Below are 23,804 nucleotides of genomic sequence, written 5' to 3' on the forward strand. Positions count from 1 at the left end.
AATTCCGATTGGCTGATAGAATCCTATCAGCCAATCGGAATTCGAGGGACGCCATCTTGGATGACGTCCCTTAAAGGAACCGCCATTCTTCAGTTGGACGTCGAACGAAGAGGATGGATCCGCGCCGGAGGTCTTCAAGATCAGCCGCTCGTTATCCGATGGAACAACATAGAAGATGCGGCTTGGATGAAGATGTTTGCCGGTCCGGATGTCCTCTTCTGCCCGGATAAGATGAAGATTTCTTCCCGAAGATGGACTTCTTAATTTGCCGCTTGGATCCAGACTTCAGCCGGAGGATGGACGTCACTCTTCAGCCCCTGCTTGGGCTTGGATGAAGATTTCGGAGGCTCTTCTGGACAGATCGGGACCCGGTGTGGTGAAGACAAGGTAGGGAGATCTTCAGGGGCTTAGTGTTAGGTTTATTTAAGGGGGGTTTGGGTTAGATTAGGGGTATGTGGGTGGTGGGTTGTAATGTTGTAATGTTGGGGGGGGGTATTGTATGTTTTTTTTTACAGGCAAAAGATTTTAGAATAGGGTAGGGCATTTTTTTTATTTTGGGGGGCTTTGTTATTTTATTAGGGGGCTTAGAGTAGGTGTAATTAGTTTAAAATTGTTGTAATATTTTTCTAATGTTTGTAAATATTTTTTTTATTTTTTGTACTTTAGTTAGTTTATTTCATTGTATTTATTTGTAGGTATTATATTTAATTAATTTATTGCTAGTGTAGTGTTAGGTTTAATTGTAGATAATTGTAGGTAGTTTATTTAATTTATTTATTGATAGTGTAGTGTTAGGTTTAATTGTAACTTAGATTAGGATTTATTTTACAGGTAATTTGTAATTATTTTAACTAGGTAACTATTAAATAGTTATTAACTATTTAATAGCTATTGTACCTGGTTAAAATAAATACAAAGTTGCCTGTAAAATAAATATAAACCCTAAAATAGCTACAATATAATTAATCGTTATATTGTAGCTATATTAGAGTTTATTTTACAGGTAAGTATTTAGCTTTAAATAGGAATCATTTATTTAATAAGAGTTAATTTATTTAGTTAGATTTAAATTATATTTAACTTAGGGGGGTGTTAGGGTTAAGGTTAGACTTAGCTTTAGGGGTTAATAAATGTATTATAGTAGCGGTGAGCTCCGGTCGGCAGATTAGGGGTTAATACTTGAAGTTAGGTGTTGGCGATGTTAGGGAGGGCAGATTAGGGGTTAATACTATTTATTATAGGGTTATTGAGGCGGGAGTGAGGCGGATTAGGGGTCAATAACTTTATTATAGTAGCGGTGAGCTCCGGTCGGCAGATTAGGGGTTAATAATTGTAGGTAGGTGGCAGCGACGTTGGGGGCGGCAGATTAGGGGTTAATAAATATAATATAGGGGTCGGCGGTGTTAGGGGCAGCAGATTAGGGGGTAAATAGGTATAATGTAGCTGGCGGCGATGTACGGAGCGGCAGATTAGGGGTTAAAAAATTTTAATAGAGTGGCGGCGATGTGGGGGGACCTCGGTTTAGGGGTACATAGGTAGTTTATGGGTGTTAGTGTACTTTAGAGCACAGTAGTTAAGAGCTTTATAAACCAGCGTTAGCCCAGAAAGCTCTTAACTACTGACTTTTTTCTGCGGCTGGAGTTTTGTCGTTAGATTTCTAACGCTCACTTCAGCCACAACTCTAAATACCGGCGTTAGAAAGATCCCATTGAAAAGATAGGATACGCAAATGGCGTAGGGGGATCTGCGGTATGGATCTGCGGTATGGAAAAGTTGCGGCTGGAAAGTGAGCGTTAGACCCTTTCCTGACTGACTCCAAATACCAGAGGGCGGTAAAAACCAGCGTTAGGAGCCTCTAACGCTGGTTTTGACGGCTACCGCCCAACTCTAAATCTAGGCCTAAGAGAATGAATAACATTTGATAATAGGAGTAAATTAGAAAGTTGCTTAAAATTGCATGTTCTACCTGAATTACAAAAGAAAAAATTTGGGTTCAGTGTCCCTTTAAGGTTACCAACGACCTACTTACAGCAAAATCCAAAGGCCACTTCTCTCTGCTTATACTCCTTGATCTGTCTGCAGCCTTTGATACTGTTGACCACCCTCTTTTACGCCAAACCCTCCAATCCTTTGGTATTTGCGACACAGCTCTCTCATGGTTTTCTTCCTATCTATCTATCCGTACCTTTAGTGTAGCCTTCTCTGGAGCATCCTCTGCCCCATTACCACTTTCTGTTGGGGTACCGCAAAGCTCTGTCCTCAGTCCCCATCTCGTTTCAATCTACACGTCATCATTAGGTTCCTTAATAAAGTCCCATGGGTTTCAATATCATTTGTATGTCGATGACACCCAAATCTATCTTTCTGAACCAGACCTATCTCCTTCCTTGCTAACCCGTGTCACTAACTGTCTTACTCATTTCTCGTTTTGGATGTCCCCTCACTACCTTAAAGGGACACTGAACCCAAATGTTTTCTTTCGTGATTCAGATAGAGCATGCCATTTTAAGCAACTTTCTAATTTATCCCTATTATCAATTTTTTTGTTGTTTTTTTTTTGCTATCTTTTTTTGAAAAAGAAGGCATCTAAGCTTTTTTTTTTTTTTGTTCATAAACTGGGCAGCACTTTTTTATTGGTGGATAAATTTAGCCACCAATCAGCAAGGAAAACCCAGATTGTTCACCAAAAATGGGCCAGCATCCAAACTTCTTGCATTTCAAATAAAGATACCAAGAGTGAAGAAAATTTGATAATAGGAGTAAATTAGAAAGTTGCTTAAAATTTCATGCTCTATCTGAATCACGAAAGAAAAATTGGGTTCAGTGTCCCTTTAAGCTAAATCTCTCCAAAACTGAGCTCTCCTTATTTTTCTCCCTTCTTCCAAAATCCCCCCTCCATTTCTCTATAACTGTTGATAACTCCATCATTACCCCTACCCCGCATGCCCGATGTCTTGGGGTCACACTTGACTCAGACCTTTCTTTCACTCCTCACATTCAGTCCTCGGCTAAAGCCTGCCGCTTCCACCTTAAAAACATCTCTAAAATTAGACATTTCCTTACACAAGACACAACTAAGATTTTAATCCAGGAAAGAAGCGGCTGCACAATGGGCCATACAAAATAATTCTAATTTATTTGAACGTACCAAATAGCAGGTACACACCAAGGCAGACAAATGGAACAAAAAATAGGCAGACTGACGCGTTTCGCGCACCCTAGTTGCGCTTAATTTTAATCCACTCTCTCATCCTTTCCCTCCTCGACTACTGCAACTCTGTCCTCTCTGGTCTCCCTAGCTGCCACCTAGCTCCCTTACAATCCATAATGAATACCTCTGCCAGGCTCATCTTCCTTACACATCGCACTTCATCTGCTGCACCTCTCTGCCAATCCCTTCACTGGCTTCCTGTTGCCTCCAGGATAAAACACTAAATCCTCATACAAAGCCCTCAACTGCACTGCTCCCCCCTACATTTCAGACCTTGTCTTCAGATACTCTCCCTCCCTTCCCCTTTTCTCTGCTCACGATCTCCTCCTCTCTTTTTACTTCCTCACATTCCCGTTTACAGGACTTCACCAGACTGGCTCCCATCTTGTGGAACTCCCTGCCTCGCTCCACAAGACTCTCCCCTAGTTTTAACAGCTTCAAGCGCTCCCTAAAGACTCTACTATTCAGGGATGCATACAACCTACACTAACCTTTCCTAACTCCATTGCTTTCCCCTTGAACCCCTTAGAATGTAAGCCTATGAGCCCAGCTGTTTGTAGATCGCCTTCATAAGAGCCGATTACAACAGTGCAACTCTCGGCCGGGCCCTCTACCCATTTGATCCCTATAAATGTTATCTTATATACCGCCTATGTTTATAGCGCTGTGGAATCTGTTGGCGCTCTACAAATACCTGATAATAATAATAATTAACCAGAGATCTGAGCTTGCGGTAGCAGTAACCAGCCTCTTGTAATGGCTGGTTATTTATCATGCAACCATAAAAGGGTTAACTTGTAATCTAGCCATACATTTTTTGTTTTCCCAGTGCATATAAAAGTTATATTTACCCTACACTGTAGTCTATTAAGTGTGCAATAGCATTATGTCTAAAAAAAACAATGTGCATACCTTAATTAAAAAATACCTTATTGCTAAAAAAATGATAACCATCATCTGAGCCTTCATCGAGTCATAATCTTTTGCTGGTGGTGTGTATATACATATATTCTGTATATACAGTATGTGTATACATGTGTATTTGTGGGTTTATATGTGTATATATGTTGGGAAAAATGGCACCAATAGGCTTGCTCGATGCATGGTTGCCACAAATCTTAAGTTTGTAAAAAAAAAAAACAATATCTGCGAACTGCAATAAAGTGAAGCACAATGTGTGTGTGTATATATATATATATATATATATATATATATATATATATATATATATATATATATAAATCTCGCAAAACTTTATAGTAAACTTCCTTAAGTGACTGTGCCTGCACATGCCAGATGCATGCTTGCTTACTTGCAAGTTCCGGAACTAGCATCCTAATTGTCAGCTTAAAGTTCCTTTACACTGGGATGTGGCTACTGAGGAACCAGGTATCCCCCTCATCAGACTAGTTTAAAATTATATATATAATTTAAAAAAGGGGAAAATGGGGGGATTCTTAAACTACACAAATATATGACTCTATCATAGTCAATTAATACCCAATCTGTCTCATTCCACAAATGTAGATTACACATATGGGGGTGTCTATATGTAATTATAAATACAAAGACAAGAAAAAGAAAACACCTTAGGCACACACCCTCATTAACAACATTAAAAAAATGAATAATAGAAAAAAAAAATAGGACTGCTGAGGTATCTGAAAAAGTCAATAATTATTATATGTACATAAATCAAATTACAAAAAATCACACACATCGCTTTTGAGAGAGCTCTGGCGAAACAACCGTCAGGCATCTGTCTGCTGAGGTATGTCCGAGAAATTTGTGCTCAATTTAATTTTTTTGTTACATTTTGATCACATTAGTATCCATCTGTGTGTGTCTTTGGTTTAAAATATAGCCAAGATTATAGATGAATTTCCTATTTCCGAAGCTATAAAAATGATTTATCCAGAGCACGCTTTAGTAATCAGAAAAAAACAGTTACATCATTCAGATTTTTTTTTTTCTTTTTAAATCTGTTGACAAAAATATATAGGGCCAGATTACGAGTGGAGCCAAAATATCGCTTTTGCAAGCGAAAGGGTTAAGTCACGCAGCTATGGGCAGCAAATGTTAAATATGTATGTATATAAATATATATTTATGTGTTATATATGTATTTAAGTATATATATATATATATATATATTTATATATATATATATATATATATATATATATAGGGAACACACAGTCCCCATGGACTGTAATATAAAGGCATTTTTTAGTGCCGTTTTTTTCTAACACCCCACAGCCGCTCAATTTAACCCATTATAACTGCTTTGTGCAGTTTTTATTTTTTTTTAAAAAGGGCTACATTTTTTTATTAATTAAACTTAAATTTGGGGGCAATTGGGGCATATTTTGAAATATTAGGTCGTAGAAATACTTTGTTCTCTATATATCTATGCAAACACAGGGCCCGATTCTCTAAAGGTGTGAAGAGACACATACATAACAATATAATGCTTAAAAAAAAAAAAAAAAAACACCAGATTCTGTGTGACCTCTCCATGCCAGCGAGTTTTTGATGGTTCAGTTCTGTATTTTTCTGACCAGAATAAGAAATCTGTGGTGGGAAGTCTGTAATAGACATATATCACACATCCCTTGTGCTACATATATACACTTATTTCAGTCCTAAAGGTGGATGGATCTTTATAATTCTATCCAGCCTTAGAATATTTATAGTGACGTCCATTCATGCTATACATAAGTCTTTATTTCTATAGATGTTATCTATAGACTTGCCTCATATGGAAGTGTTTGGTGTGGTAAAGCTCTGTCCAGCCGAACAGATTCCTAGCTTCATATAGCCCTAGTAACACTTAAACCAAAACAACTGAGCTCAATGTGCCTGGTTCTTTACATGACTATATAGTCTCCCATGCTGCCTGTTTCCCTTTCTTCAGACTTGGCAATGAGCTAAGCTACTTGTGGTAGTGTACGATGGAAATGAAAAAAAAAAAAAAAAGCAGAAAATAAAAAAAGAGGAGGGGGAAAGACCTTGGAAAGATAATTATTTGTGAATGTGTGTATACATTCCAGGGACTGTTTATGTGAGCGCATACATGGCTATGTAGATCCAGCGACACCTCATGCGTATCCTGTGTATACAGTGCTGCTGTTTCTTGCCTTAGGGAATACATATGTGTAAGTGTATCTGTGTGTGTACACAAAGTATCAGTGTGTCTAGTCACACAGATTTCTTATATTTATATACAACATTCCTAACATAAATAATCACAGAATTACATATCAGAGGCTTGTATGCACTTGCTTAAAGCCTTCATTACTGAAGGTTTAAGTTAGAGCATCTAATGAAGAGTATTAAATTATCAGCATCTCACAGTGACCATCTTGATTCAATATCCTATTGTAAACTGACAAGCAAAAGAGACCGTTATAGAGAACTACACTAGACCTACAGATGTGACAATTCCTGTGAGGTCTTGTAAGACCCTGTCCGAGTAGTGAGATAGGTCCCATAATGCAGCATGTTTCTGTAATTTGTACAAAACCCCAAGGCAACGGAGATGTAATTAAATGAATGTGCGTGTGTTTGTGTGTGTGAGAGAGGAGATCAGGAGAAATAGGAGATTGAGGGGTAGAAAACAAGACTGAGGAGGTAAGAGAAAACTGAAAGGGGGAAGGGTCATAGTGATGGGAGGTAAAATTATTAAAAAAAGAAAAAAAAAAAGCTAGAAAGAAAAAAAAATGATACAATGAGAAATAAAAGCATAGAAGAATATAAAAACGGACAAAAGAATGAACAAAGAATGATAGCGAGAAACAGACGGTGGAAAGTGAGAGAAGGGGGAGGATGGAAAAGAGAGAGAGAGCCAAGTTGGAGTGGTCTGTGAGGAGAGACAGACAGGGAGCGCTTGCCTTTAATCATTTAAAGTTTACACAGTGTGTAGAAAGCAAGACCGCTGCCATGTCTCTTATTATAACCAGTCACTCTCGCAGCCAAAACACTACCGCCTCTCCCTTCAGTCTCAGACCCTTCTCCCGAGCCATGTTTGTGTGATTCAGTGTATCAGCTTTGCTTCTACGTCTTTGGTCGTTTTATAGCACACCCCGTCTCCTGCATTATATATCTTAATCTTACATTTTCACTTCCTGTGTAGATCTGTGTTCATTTGTTTTTTCCCCCTCTCTTCTTCATACATCTGTCTGTCTCACACTCTCTTGGCTAACTGCAACGGAAGCGGTCTCATTTTAGACAGCACTGAGCCAAACATCTTGAGAACTGGAGAGTGTAAAATGCGTGGAGACGAGAGGGTCTTATAAACCAGTGTATACAGCAATGCACCTGTGTTTATGTAAATAGAGCACTGGGAATGTCTGTGTCATGGGATTTAAGAGTGTATAACCGCTCCCCAGAACTCCTCCTATTGCTCCATATAACCGTTTTTATTAACTCTTCTGTTGCCTCTGAAATCCTGTTACTCTATACGACTAATACTTTTTTTTTTTAATTCCTGTTGATAACTGATATATTATGATTGCTAATATTAAAGGATCATTAAACACTAAATAAATCAATGCTTCAAATATATATTCAGAACAAAAATTATCCTTTGAAACATTTGTACATATATTTTTAAAAGTTATATTGTTGTTGAAATATTGAAAAAATAAGGGTAAAGTAAATGTCCATAAAGCCATATTGTAACTTAGGTTACCTTTTCTACTGGGGCCACTTAGGAATGGTTATAAATGTCTTACTAGAGTATGCAACCAATGACTGTGTGGAATGTAGCTGTGCACAATATTCAGAATTAAATTACAGGAAAGGAACAAAATAAATAGTAAAAGTATATTGCAATTTTGTTTACTACATGTAATTAAACAATTTATATTAATATATTGAGGTGCTTAAGGTCCCTTTAATGTCTAAAATGCACTCCATGTACAGTATGCAATACATTCTATTTACAGTTTTCTAAAAGTTCTGCACCATATAAATATATTTGAACAATTAATTTATTTTTCTAATTCTACTAAACTCTGCCCTGTCGATCAAGGGTGACAAGACTTTAGAGAGTTGGGGCGTACTGTTTTTTGTCAGCATGATCTACTTCTTTGCATCGTGTGCGTCTGATGTTTGAATGCAATTCTGCCAAATCACGACTTACACATACAAAAAACACCTGTTTTCTTCTTCAGCTCAAAATTGTAGATGAAGAATGTACTTGTGAAAAACACATTTACACATTTGTGAAGCCATAATATCATCAAAGGTACATTATAGTCGAAAAATTACATGTGCTAATCCATTAGAGCATGTCATTTTATGGCTATCGACCCTAAAGTACTGTGTTTTAACCCCTGCAGTTGTGCACTGCTAGACCTAAGCAGAACTCGCCGCTGATCCAATCAGCAGCGCTAGTCACATGACTCAGATGTGCAACTAGCACTGTTGATTGGTTTAGCGACGGGTTCTGCTCGGGATCAGCAGTACACTCTGATTCCAGAGCTACAGTTCTACTGTATATTAACCCCTTTGCAGCGGTTAGAACACACAGTACTGCAGGGACGATAGTCTTAAAACAGGTTAGAACATGGGAGGGGGGAATCATCCAACTATCTGGTAATCCATTTAGAGATCTACTAGTATGCCTTATTCTCATTTTTAAGCATATCTCGTAACAAGAATATTTATAAATATATATATATATATATATATACAGGTAGCCCTCAGTTTACGCCGGGGTTAGGTTCCAGAAGGAGTGGTTGTAAATCGAAACCATTGTAAATTGAAACCCAGTTTATAATGTAAGTCAATGGGAAGTGAGGGAGTTGGGTTCCAGGCCCCTGTCAAAATTGTCATAAGTAACACCTAATACATTATTTTTAAAGCTTTGAAATGAAGACTTTGAATGCTTAACAGCATTATAAACCTAATAAAATAATCACACAACACAGAATATGTCATTAAACTTAGTTAAATGAACAAAAACATTTGCTAAACAGCATTTTAAACCTAATAAAAAAATCACACAGCACAGACTTCACTTGCATTTTTCTGCAAACAGTTCTTTCTATGCATTCCAATCTGGACTGATTTATAGACAGGATGATCTTGTTCGTTTGAAATCTGCTCAATGGGTCAGGTCTGGTTAAACTGATTAATTTCAGCTTGCTTGGCTTTGCTGCAACACAAGCGGACAGCTCCACCTACTGGCTATTTTAATAAATGCACTGCTTCTCAATGCTTTTTAATAGGAGTCACATGACTGGAAAAAAAGGTTGTTATTCTGAAACGGTGTAAATTGAACCGTTGTAAACCGAGGGCCACCTGTATATATAATATATCAAAATATGTGCTGGCAATTGTAGAAAATGGACAGCAAATAAAAAAGTATCATTGCTCAATGCAATACTCTTGTTATTTTGATATCTAAATCTCTGGACTAACACAGCTACTCCAATCAACGTGACGTGTATATATATATATATATATATATATATATATATATATATATATATATTGAACAAAGAGCATTTTATTCTCAGTAGAATTGATCTAATATATAAAATGTTATATACACCATATTCATATAAACACTTAACATTATAAAAAGTACATTTCGTGCAGTATTGTGTTTATGACTGAAATAGACCGGACTGTTAATATACTCAAAATGTTATGGCACAAGGGCTATATATAAGCTTGCAAAAACCAAGTATGTACAATAAAATAGGAGGGATAAGTCTATACATGGTGCTGAGTAAATATATATTACAGCTGCACAGTGGTGCTCAAGTATTTGACGTTAAATCTAATTTTTGAGCGCTTATAAACTTATGAATGTATAAACAAATTTTGTTGAAATGTTGCAGTTTTGTGTAGATACATAATCACTGCAAATTCCTGAAAATAACGTGAAAAGTCACATTTTTGTATTTTGGAGATAGGAAAAATTTCTACTGCTAAAACAACTGCATCAGTTTTAATGAAGTATGGCCGGGAAATTAATTTTATGGGTTACAGAATTCATAGCTTCAACAATATAAAGTGTCAGCTGTGTTCTAAAACGGCTTTAAGCTCATGTGGAAGAAATAACTCAAATTATCGTAATGTTTAATTTGATTTAATGTTTATTTAGATCCAATTAAAGAATTCTGACAATATAGAACCCAGTAAAATTTGATTTGGTGATTTTGAAGTGATCTAAGATATCCCATGTGAATTCCTTTCCAAATCTGTTTCATGGGCCCGCCTGGGTTTTGCATAGTTTTGGAACCTGATCTGGTCTGAACATGAATATATTGAAGGGACATTCAAAAATTATTTTTCTTTTTTGCATCTAAAGGGGGATTTAATTTTTTTCAAAGAGCCTTGGACATTCTATTGATATGAATAATAAATAATATCACTTTAAAATGGAGGATATAAAGATTTGAATATGAAAAAGCATGGCTGAGGCATAACATATCTCTAGTAAAGTTTGTTTGCGTATGGTTAGTTTGTGAACGTGTTTCACCTGTGCATGCTGGATCAAGTGTCTAACCCTCTGATGTGATTATTAAATTGAAAACTGCTAATTACAACACACAGAATATGTGGCATTTATATGTGACTTTTCCTATTGGGCTTTGCACCTAGACTTGTCTGGGGTTAACCATCTTAGTCCCTGGATGTCAACCCAGCTATCTGTGAGTGCCTGGTCAGCAACCAGAGATGCAAGTTTTGTCAGTGGCATGTGATATGTATCCACTCAAGTTTGAGAGTGCAGTCCACCTGCGTGCTTTTTATGTGTACAGAGAAATTACAAATCATTGGGTTACTTTTTATTTGTATCTAAGTTTGCCTGGTTAAAAGCTATCATGTGTGGCTGGGGACCCAGGCTGCAGGTTAGGGACACAAGTGCCCTTAACACTGCACTTGGTCCTTTTACAATTTGGCTAAATGCTGTAACTAACTCTTTATTTTTGCAAGTGCCATATATATATATAAAAAAATCCTGCCAACTTCAGTGGTTTGTTTAATGAAAAAAAAAAATAACAAAAAGTGAAGTTTAAGAATATCAATTAAAGAGACATTTAAAATTACACTTATCAACAGAGAACACTACTCAAAGGGACAAAAGAGTCACATTTCAAATGCATGTCTCTTGTGAAAGCTATCATGCTTTTTTGATAACTTAAGTATACACATGACCTGCAGAGCATACGTTGGTATGCTGGGTGCAAGGACTTTCCGCCTCTTGTGATGTCAGAGTGTTGGCTATAACGTAGGGTGACCATATTGCCACTTTAAAAAGAGACACATATGAAAAATACATATGTCCGGGCTGTTTTCAGGGCTGTTTAAAGAAATGTTTTGTATAAGAACCCTGGCATATGTATTTTTTATATGTGTCCCTTCTTAAAGTGGCAATATGGTCAGCCTAGCTATAAGTCACAATCAGATAGATTATTAGGTAAAAGAGCTGAATGCCCTTTTCAGGGCAATGTAAAAAAGCTGAATGCCCTTTTAAGGACAATGCTCATACGAATGCCCTTTTCAGGTCAATTGGTAGCTTAGGTTTTTGTTAGTTAGTTTTTTTTTATTTTAGGGGGGTTGGTTGGGTGGTGGGTTTTACTGTTGGGGTGTCTATGTATTTTTTCCAGGTAAAAGAGCTGCTTTCTTTAGGGCAATGCCCAACAAAAGGCTCTTTTAAGGGCTATTGGTAGTTTATTGTAGGGGGGGGGGGTTTATTGGGGGGGGGGGGGGCTTTTTTATTTTTATAGGGCTATTAGATTAGGTGTAATTGTTTTTATTTTTGATAATTTTGTTTGTTATTTTTCGTAATTTAGTATTTTTTGTAATTTAGTATTTTTTATTTTTTACATTTTTTTAGTAGTTTTAGGTTTTTTTTTAATGTGTAATTTAGTTTTTGTTAATTGGTAGTTATTTTAATTTTAAAATAATAGTTTAGTATAATAGTTATGTTAGGTTAATTTATAGTTTAAACTTAGTTTTTTTTTTATTTCACAGGTAAGTTTTTATTTATTTTAAGATAGGGATATTGTAATTTTAATATAAAGTTAGGGGGTTGTTAGGTTTAGGGGTTAATAGTTTAATTTAGTTTTTTTTTATGAAACTTGTAATGGCAGCGCTATGGAGAAACTTCTGTTGTGTTCGTTTCGCACCCTCTGTAGCGCAAAACTTGTAATCTAGGTGATAGTAAGTTACCACATTACTGGAATACTGTAAACATGGGGGTGGACACAGACTGCCTTCATATATATTGAAAAGGTGGGTCTATTATGCTGTGCTTTCCATGTTTTCATGACCTTCAAAAGAAAACAGACTTTTTTCAAGTATATATATATATTATGCAGGGATATGTGGTGCATAATCTTATGGGTCCCATTCATAATCTCTATATTTAAAAAGCAAGCATTTTATTTTTTGAAATGTTATGGTATATGTTACTTTTCCTGTTAGCAAAAATGCAAATTACTCTGAAATGCAAACAATGCAAAGGCAAGAAATTCTAAGTAACACATCCTTATGCCAGATTTATATTCTAAAGATCATGTCAGTGTGTTCTCTGAACAGGCACAGGATTTTTTTAACAACCTATTAAAGTGGAAATCAAAGTGCAAAAATGATATGCTCTGATTCTTTAGAGTGTGTCATTTTAACACTAGCGACTACCGCTGCTGTCACGCTTACCTACTGTATCCGCTCAGGACCTGCAGTTCTCTGCGGCTCCCAAGTGGTACTTTAACTATTGCAGGGTTGCTAGAATGTCCATTTAAAACAGATATTGGGCACATAGCATGTGTGCCTAAATACATGCCCCTATTTCAAACAATCAGAATTCATTGGCAAATTATCTTGCATAGCTTTTCCCAGGGTTTTCAAATCTAAAACATTTTCAATCCATCTGAACACCCTACAATAACTTATCAGAAGAATTTAAAAAGGATATATGGGATGCAAACAACTTCTATAATGACAATGGTATTCTAATCCATTAGAAATCAATTTTTCAGAAGTTTTTCTTTAAATTCATTCTATGGGGTCAATTTATTAAAGTCTGGCAGACATGATACGCTGTAGCGTATCATGTCCGCCAGATATCGCTGAATGCGGACAGCATACGCTGTCCGTATTCAGCATTGCACAAGCAGTTCTAGTGAACGTATAGGATAGGGCGGATTGCTGTACGTCGCCTCAGAGGTGGCGTATGAGTTAAGGAGCAGAGGTCCATAGACCACTGCTTCTTAACTCCTGTTTCCGGCTAGCCTGAAGGCTCGCGCGGAAACAGGGTGCATTGGCCCAATAATAAATTGACCCCTATATCCTTGACTTCCTCTAAAATGCATCTTTGGCTGTTTCATCTGGGATATCTTTTCTGTTTGTACAGCATTTTTCAGTGTTAAAATGTTTGTGCATGCTCAGTTCACATGTTGATAAATACATTTTGGGGGTTTAATAGAAAGCTGAAAATATTACTCATATCACACATTTAAACTAGAAAACCAGAACTCAATTAAATATGGTAATTGCAATCGAGTGTTTGGACATTTAAATACATTTAAAAAACAATACTGAAAATAGTATGTTATTATTAATAGTATAAGTTATACATCCACATAAATAATTGAACAAATAACGTAATCATTGTTATCTATATTGAATTAATTAGCTGCTATGTAATGTTTGCCTCTGTGAAGGTTTGTGAAAAAGTTTTCTAAAATCCCATTGAAAAATATAACTGCTCCTTTTTTGTTTAACTAGAATTTCCTGTAATATTGTTTACTAATTTGAGTATAACTAATTCAGATGTTGCCTGCATTTGAATGGCTTTGAGATTGCAATCAATTAAAATTTAAAATTTTTATTTCATAATTAACCTTATTTTTAGCTCCAAAGCTAAATATATATATATATTTATCTGTATATACACACATAAACACATTAATATATATGTATATATTCATATACATTTTACATTTGCTTCCTAAAGCTGCGCAAGTTACCCACTGTGCTGCGCTAGGTTCTTTGCCGTGTCTCACAGCATCAGAACAAGGCTCCCATTGGAGCCTATGGAAGCGTACTCTCGTCGCGTACACATGACGCTTAACTTGTAATACCAACGCACATTTGCATGCGCTAGTATTACTGAGTGGAGCGCAAATATCACAATTTTGCACTCCACTCGTAATCTAGCCCAATATTTTTAATCCATACCGTATTAGTGCGCTTCCTCCGCCCCCCTACAATTCTTGTTTCTTGTGTTTAGTGACGCAGAGAGGGGTATCACCCACTCTCTTCGTAGGCAACAATGAGTACTCTGCTTCAGGCTGTTTTTCCCTTAAAGTGCCATATGGTACGCAATGTGGCTGCCGCACAAAAACGACATTGAAAAAAAAAAGCAGTCTAGTGATAGAAGTACAATAAGAAAAGGATGTCTGGCTTAAAGTATAACTTTCATATGGCGCATAAAAAGTAAGAACTGGTGAATGAACTTTATACTAAAATGTAACGATTAGTTCGACTACTTCTACATTGGCAAAATTGACTATTACTTTAAAGGGACACTGAACCCACATTTTTTTTTTTATGATTCAGATAGAGCATGCAATTTTAAGCAACTTTCTAATTTACTCCTATTATCAATTTCTCTTGCTATCTTTATTTGAAAAAGAAGGCATCTAAGCTTTTTTTTTGGTTTAGAACTCTGAACAGCACTTTTTTATTGGTGGATGAATTTATCCACCAATCAGCAAGAACAACACAGGTTGTTCACCAAAAATGGGCCGGCATCTAAACTTTAAATTCTTGCATTTCAAATAAAGATACCAAGAGAATGAAGAAAATTTGATAATAGGAGTAAATTAGAACGTTGCTTAAAATGTCATGCTCTATCTGAATCAGGAAAGAAAACATTTGGGTTCAGTGTCCCTTTAAGGAAAATAAAACAATGCCTTGTTTTGCCTGCTTTTGCTGTAGTAGTGTCCCAGTTACACTTCTTCCAGACAGGCTGGAGAGGATCGAAATACTTAAAACAACTTTAAACACTTCTTGCTTTTGTGCAAAAATTGTGTTTGTAACACATTTCCTAGGAGAGCAGTAAGCAAAGTCCTGCAAATGATGCAAATCAAATAGTTAAAGGGACATGAAACCCAATTTTTTTTCTATCATGATTCAGATAATGGGGCTTATCTATCAAGCTCCGAAAGGAGCTTAACGGCCCGTGTTTCTGGCGAGTCTTCAGACTCGCCAGAAACAGCAGTTATGAAGCAGCGGTCACAAAGACCGCTGCTCCATAACCCTGTCTGCCTGCTCTGAGCAGGCGGACAGGAATCGCAACAATTCAACCCGATTAACAGCTCCCTGCTGGCGGCCCATTGGCCGCGAGTCTGCAGGGGGCGGCGTTGCACCAGCAGCTCTTGTGAGCTGCTGGTGCAATGTTAAATGCGGAGAGCGTATTGCTCTCCGTATTCAGCGATGTCTTGCGGACCTGATCCGCACTGTCGGATCAGGTCCGCAAGACATTTCTTAAATATGCCTCAGAGAATACAATTTAAAAAAAAAAGTTTCCAATTTACTTCTATTAAAAAAATTGTGTTCTTTGTTAAAGAGATATCTACATAGGTAGCATGCACATGGCTAGTGCACTACATGACAGGAAATAGTGCTGCCATCTAGTGCTCTTCTTAATGTATGACATTTTTGCAAAACTGCTGTCACATAGTGCTGCAGACACGTGCACACTCCTGAACTTACTTTCATGCTTTTCAATAAAGGATAACAAGAAAACAACACACATTTGATAATGAAGTAAATTGGAATGTTCTATCTGAATCATGAAAGAAAAATGATGGGTTTTATCTTCCTTTAATGTAGCTTGCAACATTTTAAAAACCTAACTTACAGATTTTGTAATTTGGCCTCTCTAGGAAGCACAAGGTCATTTACATCAGTCACTTTTTTTAAAACCATTGTATCCCTGAACTGCTCTTAAAGGGACAGTCTACTCCAGAATTGGTATTGTTAACAAAAATAGATAATCCCTTTATTACTCATTCCCCAGTTTTGCATAACCAACACAGTTATATTAATATATTTTTTACCTGTGTGTTGACCTTGTATCTAAGCCTCTGCAGACTGCCCCTTTATCTCAGTCTTTTGACAGACTTGCATTTAAGCCAACCAGTGCCAACTCTTAAATAACTACGGGAGTGAGCACAATGTTATCTATATGGCACACATGAACTAGATCTGTCTAACTGTGAAAAACTGTAAAAATGCAGTGAGATAGGAGGCGGTTTTTAACAGTTTAGAAATCAGTATGAGTCTACCTAGGTTTAGCTTGTAGCAAAGAATACCAAGAGAACAAAGCAAATGTTATGATAAAAGTAAATTAGAAAGTTGTTTAAAAACGCACGTCCTATCTGAATCATGAAATTTAAATTTTGACTAGACTGTCCCTTTAATTTGCAAAATGTTGTAAATGGTGTTAAAGGGACACTCAATAAATTTCACACACTACTTCTCTAATTATGTGTGCCACCATTTTGGAACCCATGTTTTAGTGCAGGTATCTGAAACATGTCAGCCTTGGAATTCAATGAAAGCTAGATTTCAACATGGCAGCACCCATGACTAGGGGGGGGGGCTCAAAACTATGACTATAACATGTATTTAGTGTTTAATGTACAGTTTAATTTAAAACATTTATTTATTTAAGCCAGTGCAATGGAGAGCTTCATTGCTAATACCTAATAATCCCATAGTGTATTATTATTATTATTATCAGGTATTTGTAGAGCGCCAGTGTATGTGCATTTGTGCAGTTTATGACAATACGAATCAGGAAGAAGGCGGCCGCTCGCCACATTCCTCTCTTTTTGGAGCCACATTTATGATTGTGAAAGCGCAGAACACTGAAATCTGTGCAAATCTAGATCTCGGTGTGTTGTACTTTCACAAATGTAAGTGCGGTTCTGTAAAGAGCCGCCTTCTTCCTGATTTGTATTGTCATGAACTGCAAGAATTCACATACCTAGTGAACTAGCTTTTTTTTAAAGCCCCCTTGACTATGAAATGGCTGTACAGGGAGTGCAGAATTATTAGGCAAATGAGTATTTTGACCACATCATCCTCTTTATGCATGTTGTCTTACTCCAAGCTGTATAGGCTCGAAAGCCTACTACCAATTAAGCATATTAGGTGATGTGCATCTCTGTAATGAGAAGGGGTGTGGTCTAATGACATCAACACCCTATATCAGGTGTGCATAATTATTAGGCAACTTCCTTTCCTTTGGCAAAATGGGTCAAAAGAAGGACTTGACAGGCTCAGAAAAGTCAAAAATAGTGAGATATCTTGCAGAGGGATGCAGCACTCTTAAAATTGCAAAGCTTCTGAAGCGTGATCATCGAACAATCAAGCGTTTCATTCAAAATAGTCAACAGGGTCGCAAGAAGCGTGTGGAAAAACCAAGGCGCAAAATAACTGCCCATGAACTGAGAAAAGTCAAGCGTGCAGCTGCCAAGATGCCACTTGCCACCAGTTTGGCCATATTTCAGAGCTGCAACATCACTGGAGTGCCCAAAAGCACAAGGTGTGCAATACTCAGAGACATGGCCAAGGTAAGAAAGGCTGAAAGACGACCACCACTGAACAAGACACACAAGCTGAAACGTCAAGACTGGGCCAAGAAATATCTCAAGACTGATTTTTCTAAGGTTTTATGGACTGATGAAATGAGAGTGAGTCTTGATGGGCCAGATGGATGGGCCCGTGGCTGGATTGGTAAAGGTTCAGCTTTGATATTAATGAGTTTTTTGGGTTCATTGAGAACATGGTTGTTGTTCAATAATAAAATTAATCCTCAAAAATACAACTTGCCTAATAATTCTGCACTCCCTGTACAGAGGGCCAAGATGTATCAATCAAATCAGTACAAAATAGATTTTTTTAAGTCAAAGAAGTTTCTTGTCCAATGAATATGAAAGAGAAAAAAAGCCTTAACTTGTCTGCTGCATTTTATATATTGCTCCGAAATTCAAGTTAAAACGTTAAAAAAGGCATATATAGGAGGAAAGCTAATCAGAGGGATCTAGAACAAAATAAAATGTATTTGATTGACTAATACCCCATGAAAAGTAGATTAAATTAGAAATAACATAATTAGAAATAATTAGTAAAAACAATTATACTTACGTACGGTCCGGCCAAAGATCGCAGCTGATGCTCCAGGTACTTTGTGAGATCGTAGCTTTTCTGAATGGACGTTCGAGCAAGCGGATCTGTTACATTTAGAGCATCAAGAGATAGGATATGTAGGAAAGAAACCAGCAAGCCACATAGGACTCTGTAAGAGCCCACTTCAGAAAAGCAATGCAGTAGACACAAAGTAATTAAAAGACAGCCAGAGAGGAGGAAGAAATGGGATGACAGAGGAAGGGATACAGGACAATGGAAGAAAAAGTGGGTGAACAAATTCAGAGAAGGATAAAAATGGAAAAAAGGAAGAAATAGAGAGTAAATATACATATATATAGTGTCTAGATATTCCTATCCACATCCTACTAATAAAATATATATACACACACACACACACAATAGTGTTATCCACAGTAGCCGGTTGGGGGCAGTGTAATATTTTCTAATATTATAACTTTTTCAACTATTCAAAGCACAAATTAATTGCATAATATAATAGTATTTGATCGTAATTTGTGCAATTGAACATTTTTAATATTAGCTCATTTTAGCTTAATATTGGCTAAAATTTAAAGGGACATTAAACCCAAAATATTTCTTTCATTATTTAGATAGAGAATACAATTTAAAAAAAGTTTCCAATTTACTTCTATTATTGAATTTGCATCATTCTCAGGTTATTCTTTGTTGAAGAGATACCTAGGTAAGTAGCGTGCACGTGCCTGAAGCACTACATGACAGGAAATAGTGATGCCATCTAATCTAGTACTCTTCCTAATGTATAACATTGTTGCAAAACTGCTGCCATTTGATAGTCGGCAGACACGTGCACACTTCTGAGCTTAGATTTATGCTTTTCAACAAAGGATAACAAGAAAACTACGAAAATTTGATAACAGAAGAAAATTAGAAATGTGTTTAAAATTGAATGCTCTATCTGAATCATAAAAGAAAAAATGTGGGTTTTATGTCCCTTTAAGCAGGAGGTCAGTAAAAACAACCGGGTGGTGCACCCGCTAAAAAGGTCCTGGGGAGAACACGGTGTATATATATATATATATATATATATATATACGCACATTGCTTAATAAAAGTTACAAAAACTGTTAAACACACACATAACAAAAAGTATAACATATAAAACTACTATAAACATACGCTGCGGAATCTGTTGGCGCTCTACAAATAACCGATAATAATACATGCCATACATACACCATATACCATACATACATAAGATATTCATTAAAAACAGCAACCAGTAAAATACGTATGCAAACACAATATACTACCTAAATGCACAGTGCTATATAGTTATATATACATGCATATACTATTAGAGTTCTGTAAACATATTTAATAGTGTTCCCCTGACATCTGAATGCCTTATTTCTTTTTCGGGTTTTTAATTTTATAGAAATTGGTACATATACATATATAATATAGATACACGTATGTATGTATATATATATATGTATGTGTTACTAAAATATACTATATCGTTATTCAAGCCAATAACATTATGTTTAAATTAAAAAAATAACGACTTTATTACTATGGACTATAAATCCAAACGGAATCAACAATCCTATTTATACACAGCAAATAAATTTGATGGTATTTATAAACAAATGTATGTGGTCACACAAACTACATATCGTTTCCTAGTTCTCCTTTATTAAATAAAGATCTGCACATGCAAAACTGAAAGGGGTATAATCTTGAGTAGAAAAAGCCACAAGAAAACAGTGAGTTCATTACACTGGGGGGAAAAAATCCTTTAACACAATTTAGCCCATATAAAAATTCAAAGTAATCTATTTAAAACCTCCAACATCTTCATTAGTTTTACACCAAAGCAAAAACTCATAACGGTACGGCAAGTAATAAAATATATGCTACAGTCACCTAAATCTGTATTATTATATATAAATATAAAACATCATCAAGAGTCTCTTAACCAGTTGGTTGGCCAAATTATCAATGCTGTGTGAAACAGGTAGTAAGAAAGTAACCTGCAGCAATGTTGTAACCACTTGTTTGTTTACAACATGCACACAGCAATGGTTTAACCCTTGCTTCCCAGAATACAAGTACAATGAGTTAAATCACAACTTCTTCCATACTCACTGCAGTGATTTAGCCCCTTAATGGCCCAAAATATATGCAGCAGCAATCTGACAATTATCATCAATAATCACGGTACTTAACTTTTTTAAGCAACATGCATGTGTTGGTTTAATGGGCACCAGGGCATATGTTGGAGGCATAATGGCTATTGGGACTAGTCAATCCTTGATCTATATCAGGACACAACAAATACCGAGATCCAAGGCACATATCTGCTAAATTTGCAGATTCTCAATACTCGGTCTTCTAAGGTTCATATAAGCTGATCAATAGATACAGGTAGAGAGGGAACGAGTTATCTATAAACACCCATACATATCAATCTCCACACAATTACTGGCACTTGTGCAGTGAATCACAGATCCTAAAATATTTCTGGTTCCTTTTTAGAATATTCTGCATACAACCCTATATAATTCCTATGTCCCAATTCTGGATTGCTTCTAGGTTTCGAATAAATTTGTCAAGCCAAATGGGATTATGTAATATTTTACATCAAGTTTTAGGAGATTCAGTAATGTATAATTTAGTAGTCTACAGACATCCCAACTCTCCCTGAAGTTCAGGGAGTCTCCCTGATTGTAATAGCGGCTCCCTGATGCCAGCAAATGGAATGAAATCTCCCTGAAACTCCAAGTACCATGATCCAATGTGGCCCAAATACAGAAAAGTGCTTCTTTAAGGAATGCCTTTAGTTGCTGGGACGTTATAAAACCCTTAAAGCATCAGTAACCAAAAAGCCCCCACTGATTCTAATAAAATAAACACAAATACTACCTTATTTACTGCACGTAATTAAACTTCGTATTCTAAAATATTTAAGCATTCAACAAGCGTACGATCACTGGAAAATAGGTTTGTTGTATGTGGTTGTGCAATAAAGCTAATTTTTTTAATGTGACTTTAGTGGGAAGCTGCTTTAATGATAAGTCCCTATCTAATTTAGGGTTTCAAGGTGTCCAATATATAACTGGGGGGGGGGGGGGCGCAGTAGCGGGTGAAGCCACCTCCCTGAAATTAGTTTTTGCAGGTTGGGATGTCTGAGTCTATTAAAAACACATATACCATTGGTAAATTTATGTTATATATACACATATGCCATTTTCGGTTGTTAAATGTATAGTATATGTACATATTTGATTTATACAAGTATTAAAGAACAATTCATTTAGATTTAAGGGGTAGAAAATGATAAATAGGACAAACAAGTCTCTAAAGGATTTGACACAAGAACAACAATGTTTCTGTCTGAAGAAAATGATTATATGAATCCGTCTCTACCTGTTGCCCCTTGTGGAGGCTCTTATTTACCTAGACACAACTTCCGATGTTGAGCATAACGGTTGTGCGACAAGGCCAACGCACTTTACAGCTGGTTCCTCACACAAGAGTTCTGTCCTCATTCTCTATAAGGGGATACACATGTAAAATCAGAAGGTACATTGTGCACCCAGGTTCTAAATAAACAACAGGTAGTGAGGGCAATCATATACTCATGTATTCCAATAGAAGCAAATCATATCCCACTATAAATAATAAAACAACATCTCTATGTATTGTATCTTCTCTAGCTCCTCTGTATCTGTCTAATTTGGCCCCTAACTCTCTTATTCTGTTTTACATATAATAGGAAGCACATGTGTATAGTGTAGCAATGAAAGAAGGGTGAGAGGGAGGAAAGGAGGGATCATGAGAGGTTGTAAAGGAGAGTGTAGGTGATAAAAGGAAGAAGAAAGTAAAGATAAAATGGAAGGTGAAGACGAGCACATACAGTGGAGAGAGTTTGACGAGGCAGCCTGCGCTGAGTGTCTGATCTGGAAAGGAAGTGATGAGAGATGTCTCAATTTGCCTTTGATGTTGACACCATTACAAGTGCCCGTCAGAAAGGCCACTCTCATGTTTCACTGTCTGGCACAATCATCTATTCTACTTCATTTCCTTCGTCTCCAGCTCTGTGTTACTCCATCTCTCTTTACCAAAAAACAAAAAAACATTTTTACCACCACTCTCTCATTAGTGTCTCACTCTTCTTTCACTGTTCTACAGTAATATAAAAATGACAGGCACACATTTGTGTGGAAAAGGGCGGGTTGGAGGTAGAAATAAAATGACAATGAATAAGTACACTGCAAAATTTGACTAGAATTTTTTTTAACTGATTTGTTAAAAAAACAAACGAAGAAATTGAGACAGCGAGAGTTAAATGAGATCACAAGAGGACAGAAAATAGTGAGGACAGAAGAAAAACAAAGCAGTTAAATACATTTCAAGAAGAGGAGGAGTCTTTTTGAAAGTGTATTAAAGAGAAAAATGAGGAGATGACAACGGGAGGTAGAGTGAGGAGTGGTTGAGAAAAGTGATCTGATGGAGGTGAAGAGTGAGAAGGCCCAGCCAGAGGGGCAGAAGAAGTTTAGTAGACTGAGTACCTGTGATAAGCAGCATGTCTGGGGCCAGTAGAGTTAGTGGGTACTGGTCGCTGGTAGCCCAGCTGTTTCTCTAGTAGCCTGGACAGAGAGTGCCATTTCTCTCGCCTACCTTCTTTTAAAAGCAGACTGGGTGATCTGTGGGAGGGGGAGGAGAGGGAAGGGAAGATGAGGAGGGGGGGGGGGGGGTGCTGGAATTTTGGGAGGGAGAGAGAATTGGAGCCTCTCCCCTGACGTCATATGAGTAACCACAGAGAGGGAGAGAAAGAGAGGAAGTGAAAAGAGAGGGAGGGAGAGAAACAACAGAAAGTTCTGTAAGTGAGAGATCAAGAAAAGTACAAGGTGAGAACGTGGATGAGAACACAGAAAATTGATGCTCTTTTTGTTACTCTTTTTCACTCTTCAACTGACACGTGGTAAAAACCTCCTTTTAATTTTCTAAATGATGAGCTTGGATGTGCAACAGTTTACTATGAAAAAAAGAAGCAGTTTTGCAAACAACGATACGTTGGTGTTTACATCATGAAGAACAATAGTGGACTTAAAAACATCGCTTTCTTGCCTTAGATGTTGCACAGATGTTTTGCTTACAACTTATGCAAACACTTTTAATGGTTATAAGCCCCTGGATGTCAGAAAGAGCTACGGAATATTGCATATGAATTAACCCCTTAGTTTTTAGAGGTGGTTTCAACGAATTGCATAGGAAACAACAACGTAGCTGTCAAATTGGGCTGTATAATTATTACACCCTTAATTAACCCTATAACAATAAACCTGTTTGCTGACAAGGTTGCAACTATGGATAGCAAATAACCGATTGCCAATCAAAGAGGACTGTAATAGCTATTAAC

The 23,804-nt window shown here is 36.7% G+C and overlaps 1 protein-coding gene across 2 annotated transcripts in view; it reads right to left on the reverse strand.

Annotated features, from left to right (window-relative positions):
- The window catches only part of CLCF1 (cardiotrophin like cytokine factor 1), a 45,458-nt gene extending 22,375 nt beyond the window's left edge, over positions 1 to 23,083 (reverse strand). Inside the window, exons 1-2 of one of the 2 annotated variants that reach the window (XM_053692367.1) lie at positions 22,954 to 23,083; positions 18,395 to 18,558 (exon numbers count right to left, since the gene is read on the reverse strand). In XM_053692367.1, the coding sequence (XP_053548342.1) occupies positions 18,395 to 18,558; positions 22,954 to 22,969 (180 nt within the window). In that variant the 5' untranslated portion in view covers positions 22,970 to 23,083. The remainder of the gene's footprint in view (positions 1 to 18,394; positions 18,559 to 22,953) is intronic. The other variant, XM_053692368.1, reaches the window with a different exon arrangement.
- Positions 23,084 to 23,804: the final 721 nt, after the last annotated feature.

This window comes from Bombina bombina, chromosome 9 (genome assembly GCF_027579735.1).
Source record: "Bombina bombina isolate aBomBom1 chromosome 9, aBomBom1.pri, whole genome shotgun sequence".
Classification (NCBI taxonomy): domain Eukaryota; kingdom Metazoa; phylum Chordata; class Amphibia; order Anura; family Bombinatoridae; genus Bombina; species Bombina bombina.